The sequence below is a fragment of the Phocoena sinus genome, chromosome X (assembly GCF_008692025.1).
Source record: "Phocoena sinus isolate mPhoSin1 chromosome X, mPhoSin1.pri, whole genome shotgun sequence".
NCBI lineage: Eukaryota > Metazoa > Chordata > Mammalia > Artiodactyla > Phocoenidae > Phocoena > Phocoena sinus.
This window is the reverse complement of record NC_045784.1, coordinates 46,772,396-46,779,969: the sequence shown is the minus strand read 5'-3', so window position 1 is coordinate 46,779,969 and position 7,574 is coordinate 46,772,396. Positions and strand designations below refer to the sequence as shown.

At 47.3% G+C, this 7,574-nt stretch overlaps 1 protein-coding gene across 1 annotated transcript; it reads left to right on the top strand.

Moving 5' to 3' along the window:
* The first annotated feature begins 5,155 nt into the window (after positions 1–5,155).
* On the top strand, positions 5,156–7,569 carry HSD17B10 (hydroxysteroid 17-beta dehydrogenase 10). The gene is made up of 6 exons (XM_032619164.1): positions 5,156–5,270; positions 5,630–5,794; positions 6,421–6,585; positions 6,714–6,842; positions 6,922–7,030; positions 7,230–7,569. Exons 1-6 carry the CDS (start codon positions 5,244–5,246, stop codon positions 7,418–7,420), a joined length of 786 nt encoding a protein of 261 aa, XP_032475055.1. The 5' UTR covers positions 5,156–5,243; the 3' UTR covers positions 7,421–7,569.
* Positions 7,570–7,574: the final 5 nt, after the last annotated feature.

Sequence of the window (7,574 nt, the reverse complement as noted above, 5' to 3'; positions counted from 1 at the left end):
GTTTCTTCTGGCTTCTTGGAGGATCCTTTCAAGAGTGACAACAGTAGGATCTCACTAGTTATAATAGTACAGGCAAGAGATTTTGGACAGTGATAGTAGGAAGATGGGAGAGAGGAAGTGCCAGATTTAAGACGTATGTAGGAGTTAGATCAACAGGATTTGGCAATTGATTAGATGGAGTGAAGAGGGCATCATTCCCAGCGTCCAGCTTTGGAGTCTGGAAAGATGGTATTGCTACCAACTGAGATAGAACAGATGTTGGAGGCAAGGACTGAGTTTAGTTTAGGACATGTGTTGGAGGTGCCTAAGGGACATCTGGTGTAGGGGGCCAGCAAATAATTGGCTATCTCATTCTGAAATTTGGTGGAAAAGGTAAGCCTGGAGATTAGGAAGTCTTCAGCAGAGAGGCAATATTGAAACCAGGAGATGGATGAGCTCAGGCAGAAGGCCAAGAAGAAGCAGGAGGAACCAGGAAAGTGAGGTGTCATGGAAGCCAAGGGGTGGTTTCTAGGAGGGGGAAGTGATCAACCATGTCAGATGCAGCCAGAAAGTCCTGATTACACAAAGGTTGAACAATGACCATTGATTTGGGCAAAGGTAAAGTCATCATGACCTTAGGCTGGCATCAAACAGGCTCATTTAGACATCAGACCCATTTATTCAAATGATAAACATTCAGCTAGCATGGGTCCTCAGCATGCTCTCAGGTAAACATCACAGTCATTCTCACATCCCACACACTCCTTCAGAATTTAAACCATTCATTTGAATTGTGCCCTAACTCACTCGGAAATTACAGGCACACCTTCAGATGCTCTCCATACTCATCAGCTGGGGGCCTTTATATTTGCCAATGTCACCTCAGAGTCGGAGCTAGTGCAGCTCTGCCTTTGCAGGGATAACTGCAGGCACCCACGAGGGTTAAATGGGTTATCCTGTGGTTTTTATCTCCCAGGAGTGAAGACCACCGTTGTTCTTCGCTCACCTCCTGGTAGAGCTAATACCCCCTGGGTAATGCTGGATGTTGCTGGTTCTGGTGTCCCTGACATGACTCTTTGCTCACCTCTGGCCCTCATGCACCCTAACTGATGAGTGTGTGCAAAAGTTGAGTTTGCTCTGTTTCCTTTTTTTTTTTTTTTTTTTTTTGGCGGCGCCATGTGGTGCAGCATGTGGGATCTTAGCTCCCCGACCAGGGATCGAGCCCATGCCCCTGCAGTGGAAGCGTGGAGTCTTAACCACTGGACCACCAGGGAAGTCCTGTTCCCTATTTTCTAATTATCTTCAGACAGAGGCGCGAACAATAAGAGAGGGGATGCTCAATGGCACAAATCCCCAAGGAAGTGGGAGGGGTTGGGATCCAGAGCCCAGTGGGAAGGGCAAGCCTCAGACAGGACCTCTCTTCCCTGAGACCCAAGGAAAGAAGAGTGTGGGTAGAGACAAGGTTGGAGGTGAAAAGAGAGGAAGTGTTCACCCAATAGCCTCTGTTTGCTTTAAATGCAGTAGTTCTTAACCCAGGGTCCACAGCTCTTTCAGAGTCTGTAGAGAGAATTCAAGGAGCCCATGGACTTGGAGGTGGGAGTGGGAATTGCATCTTTATTTTCACTATCACCAACAGATATATAGTATGTCCTTCTAGGGCATGTGGGTAACGAACTACAGTAGTATTAGCAGTACCTGTGGCTTTGTCACCAATAGAAATCAGATTTTCATAGCATATCATGGCTGTTGCAGATCTCTCAAAATTACATCACTATTTGAAATCATGGTAGTCACTAGACCTGTTGATAGAGTTTGGTATTTAATGTATTAATAAAGAAGCACTTATATAACTACATTACAGATGTCTTTCTTATTTTGGTAATAGTATTTCTTTTGTAATCTTTATTTATCTCATGCATGCATTATTCTGGGAAGGGGTTCCTTAGACTTCACCAGATTGCCAGAAGTGTTCTTAGCATAAAAAAGGCTAAGAGACACTGCTCTGAAGAGTAACAGTAGCTAACATTTACATAGCTCTTCCTAAAGGCCCTGTACTGTTTTAAGTACCTTTTTCTTTTCCTTATGTAGTTGTTAACTCATTTATTCCTAACAACCCTACAAAGGAGGTGCTTTGATTACACTCATTTTATGGAAGAGGATAATGAGGCACAACAGTAAAGTAGCTTGCCCAAGGTCATCCAGCTAGTAAATGATGAAGCTGAGATTCAAACCCAGACCTCTGGCTTCAGAGCCTTTGTTGAAAAGTCAAGGAGGTGAATTGGTAGAATGCCAAGGGGTAAATGGGTTGAGGGCACTGGTGAGAATGGTAAAGAGAGAGGAGGAATGAGAGAGGGTCTACACTGTCCAGAAGAAAAGTAGGAAGAGGCTGCTGGGCTGGAGAAAATAGAAAGGCCCACAGATCAACAGGGTTCAAGGAGATAAAAGAAGTGGTGGAGAGGAGGAGACCTGAGGTGACTGGGAGAACACGGTCCGAGTGAGAGACAGTGGTGTGTAGATGTGGGGGAGTCATTCCAGGGCATGACAAGGTTAATAATGCGGTTTAGACAGAGGTGGTTAAAGTAGAGAGGAGGTGAAGGTCCCTGGAGCTGAGCAGATGAAAGAATCATGAAGTTGGGCCAGCAAATTCTTCCAAGATTGGCTGATCGATTGATTGATTCATTCCTTCATTCGCATTGAGTGTCTAGTACACGCTAGGCAGTGTTCTTGGCATTAGGTAGCCAAGAGGTAAACCAGCAGGACAAGACCCTGCTGCCATGGGGTTTACCTTCCAGCACAGGGAGAACAACACAAATACACACACAGACGAGGCCAGGTTAGACAAGACTCAAAAGCCTCTGAGGCACAATTCCACAATGCCAAAAGTTCTGAAAAGTATAGGTTGTTTTTTCATACTTTGGAGCCCAAACTCGTTAGGTGACAAAACCTGATCTGAAGTAGCATGAGGTTATTTGTAGTCTTGATTCACTCAGTGTGAATTTTCATACTTTTGACTCTAGAAATTAATGTTCAATTATAAGTGATGCTCCAGACCTTTCTAAGTAGTTATGTAATATAGAGTATATGCGGTATATAGAGTTATGTAATATAGGGTACATGTCTTCCTTTCTAAAATTGAAAAAATTCTGAATTCCAAAGCATATCTGGCCCCAAGTTCGGAAAAAAGATGATGGGCCTGTAAGTGCTATGCAGAGAATTCAAACATGCAATGTGTTGATTCAAAAACTGGCCCCTGAACAGGGAGGGCAAGGAGAAACTGAAGAAAGAGGCAGACCACTCCGCATTGGTAGGTGGCAGATTTAATGAGCAAGGGAACTTCCAAGGTTTGTTTTGGGTGGCCGAAAGGCAAGTAGATCTCCACACCCACCTGCCAGAATCTTAAAAGTTTATATAGAGGCGTTAAGGGGGTTCAGTCATGTATTCAGTCCAGATGGTCTCAACACCTTACTCTTTCAAGGCTGCATCCTTAAAACAGCTCCACCTGTGGGAATGGTGGATATATTCCAAGGACAGAGGAGGGGGTAAGGAGTCTCCCAATGCCTGGGTCCAGCTCTGTGGTCAATCAGAGGTCACGTCCTCTTGATGACATCTTCCAAGCCAATGGGATAGTAACTAGGTGGTTTACAGCTTGAGAGTTCCGGGAGGGGAGGTGACATTTAAGCTTAGCTCTGAATGACCAAACAACAACAACAGCAACAAATACAGTCATGCAAAGATCGGGGGCGAGCATTCCAAACAGAGGGAATAGCTAATTCAAAGATAACACAGGGGGGAGGGATAAATTGGGAGATTGGGATTAACATATACACACTACTTACTATATATAAAATAGATAAATAATAAGAACCTACTGTATAGCACAGGGAGCTCTACTCAATACTCTGTAATGGCCAATACGAGAAAAGAATCTAAAAAAACAGTGGATATATGTATATGTATAACTGATTCACTTTGCTGTACACCTGAAACTAATGCAACATTGTAAATCAACTATACTCCAATAAAAATTAAAAAACAAAACAAAGAAGAACACAAAGAGGGCACTGTGGTTGGAGCATACTGGGCTCAGTGAAGAGTGCTATAGACTGCTGGGGGGCTTCATGTTGTTAGAAAGATTGTGAATCTGGTATTAAATCCTTTGATGAATATGGTGTAGTGTCCATGAGTATGGCGGTGGTCAACATTTAGGAGGCCCAGAGGGAAGTCTTCCTGGATGGGAAAACACAAAGGGAGATACTTCAGATAGATTAAACATACAACCGAATGAGGCTGAAAATGTAGACTAAGGTTATGGTCTGAAGACCTTGGTTTGGGGAGAAGTATACTTCCATAGAAAGAAATCAGATTAGGTAGATTAGGTGGGCTCAGGATTCTAATTGGGATACTGGTTAAAAGATGTTCTAGGATGTTCTGGGTCTTAAATGACAGTCTCTCGTTGAGGTCCAATCTGAAATGTTTCTAATCTGATCTGGGCTTTGGGGTTTAAAATAGGTTAGACAAAGAAGACAGTAGCAAAGGCTGACCTGATGAAAGATGTTTTTGGCTTCTCTGTTTATGCCTATTTGGGTTTGTGCTTCTCAGCAGCTGTCTCAGAATGTCTGTCTCCTAGCTTCTCTCTTAATGGCTCCCCACATCCTATCTCTGAGAATCTGTCGGTCATCTCTGTTCCTCTCAATCTCTTCCTCAACATGTTTCTCTGTACATGGCTCTCAGAATCTCCATCTTTGGATATCCATGTCTGGGTTCTAGAATCTGGTTCTTTGTCCCTTCCTTCGTGTGTCTGTACTGTAATTATCTCTTTTTCCAATTGAACTTTTTCCAACTTCCCTCTCGTAAGGCATGAACCTTTTATTATTCCTCTGGTTATCCCCAGTGCCCCTCACAGAGCCTGGCATATAGGAGTCTCTCAGATATAAACATATGAATGTTGAATGGAGGCTTTTTCCGAGGAGTAAGGTACACACGCTCAATCTCCTGTCCCCCTCCCCGCAGCGGAGCTGGCCGTCTGCCCAAAGGCCGGAGGTTGTGGTGGTGCGATGCTGCTACTCGTTGTTTTCTCCCCCGGGTGAAATAACTCTCGGCCGGGACCTTGCCCAGGCCTGCTCTCGGGTCTTGGACGCTAGCCGCCGGCACTCGCCGTTTGTCCTTAGCCGCGGACAGCCAGCCTCGCCGGCCCCGCCCCGCGGCTCTGCCTCGGCCAACCAGCGAGCGCCCGGCAGTCCTGCTTGTAGAGAGGCCAGCGCAAGATGGCTGCTGCGTGTCGGAGCGTGAAGGTAACCGGGTCTTCGTCCCTGCTTCTTGCCCCGCTGCACCTGCTGGCACGGCGCGGCCGTAGAACTAGGGGGGAGAGATCGGTGCTGGCAGAAAGGGTTACTCTTATCGAGGCCTGCTATTGCGGCGGTTGGCCTCGGGAGGTGAAGGTCAACTCTCTGGGGCACGTGCATGCGGGGTGTCTGGATGGGCTTCTGGGGGATGAGACACCCAGAGGTCCCATCGTTAAAGTGAGGAGGCACATCTGGGTCAAACCGCAGGGGTGACCAGGAGCCTCCCTCGCAGAAGCCTGGAAAATGGGCAGATGCAAGGGTGGGGGTGGTCTGTACAGTATAGTTGTTGACCGTGCCCCTCTTCACAGGGTCTGGTCGCCGTAATAACCGGTGGAGCCTCGGGCCTCGGCTTGGCCACGGCGGAGCGACTGGTGGGGCAGGGGGCCACTGCTGTACTTCTCGACCTGCCCAACTCGGATGGGGAGACCCAGGCCAAGAAGTTAGGGAAGAACTGCGCCTTTGCCCCAGCGGACGTAAGTGGGATTACCTCACCTCTCCCATGGGGTCCCTTTTCATAAGGGTACCGTCTATGTGGGCAGTGGACCCATCTCCTTTTCCCTTTTGGCCTGAGCCATTTTCAAAACGCCTGCAGTAAGGAATTTCTAAAGCTGGGTTTCACAACGGAGGGGTTGGGAATTGGCCATATCAGAATCTCCTCAAAGAAGTATGTATAGTTTGAAAATGCATATTGTGCCCTGTAATTTTATATTTACAAAGTCAAAAAACTTTTCATGAAACAAACTACAGGAAGTAAAGCTTGACGAAATTATCTTAGCAGGTACGGGTACAAAAAAGCTAGTTTATCTTCATATCAATAATTCTCAAAACTTCTCTGATCCACAGCAGTTGAGAATCTCCAGGGGTATGTGAATTTATCAGAAGAGGGTATGGATTTCAAAAATGTTTTGAAACACTGCTCTGTATTACCTAACATTTTCACCTTTGTCCCATTCTCGAGTTTTCTTTCTCCTGGCCTCTCCCTTGCTTACACAATTCTCTTGTCACTCAAAGAGTGAACCTGCCTTGCCCTCCCCTCCTCAAGATTTAGTGGTATGTGTGTGATGGGAGATGAATACCTTCTCCACTTCTCCCTTTGAAGGTGACCTCAGAGAAGGACGTGCAAGCAGCCCTGACTCTAGCAAAAGAAAAGTTTGGCCGTGTGGATGTGGCAGTCAACTGTGCAGGCATTGCAGTGGCCAGCAAGACATACAACTTAAAGAAGAGCCAGGCCCATACCTTGGAGGACTTTCAGCGAGTTCTCAATGTAAGGCCTTAGAGGTTCTCCAGGGGTAGTAGTAAGAAGTATCTGGCTGTGGGTGTCCCCAAAGCTTTTAGGGGACAAAAGACTGCTTCTGCTTTAGGTCCTACACCATGTCTCTACTGGTCCTCCAGGTGAATCTCATAGGCACCTTCAATGTGATCCGCCTGGTAGCTGGTGAGATGGGCCGGAATGAACCAGACCAGGGAGGCCAACGTGGGGTCATCATCAACACAGCCAGTGTAGCTGCCTTTGAGGGCCAGGTGTGTGAGTAGGGGCAAGGCTTGTGCCTTGGTGACTTGTTGGGGCCCCTTCCCCCTGTGACCTACACTCCTTCTCCAGGTTGGACAAGCTGCATACTCTGCTTCCAAGGGGGGCATAGTGGGCATGACACTGCCCATTGCTCGGGATCTGGCTCCCATGGGCATCCGGGTGATGACCATTGCTCCAGGTAGACATATCCCCTCCCTGCCACACCTGGGATTGGATGGGATCTGTGGGCAATTGAGAGGGGAAGGTATTTACCATCTAAACAGCAGCAGCCTTCTATCTCTGGGCATAGGGAAGCACCACAAGTAGGGTTAAGGTGAGGAGGGACCAGGTAAATATGAAAGCGAGGGTGGGTCTCTGACTCTGGTTGTCTTGTCTAGGCCTATTTGGCACTCCGCTGTTGACCACCCTCCCAGATAAAGTGCGCAACTTCCTGGCCAGCCAGGTGCCCTTCCCCAGCCGACTGGGTGACTCTGCTGAGTATGCTCATCTGGTACAGGCCATCATCGAGAACCCATTCCTCAATGGAGAGGTCATCCGGCTGGATGGGGCCATCCGCATGCAGCCTTGAAGGGGGAAGGCAGAGAAAACACAGGCTCCTCTGTCCCTCCTCTTCCTGGAGTACTCTACTCCAGCTTGGGAGGAAGCCCAGTAGCCTTTTTGTAACCTCTGCCCACCAGTCACCCTTCGTGCCTAATAAAGTCTCTTTCTCACAGGGGAGCGAG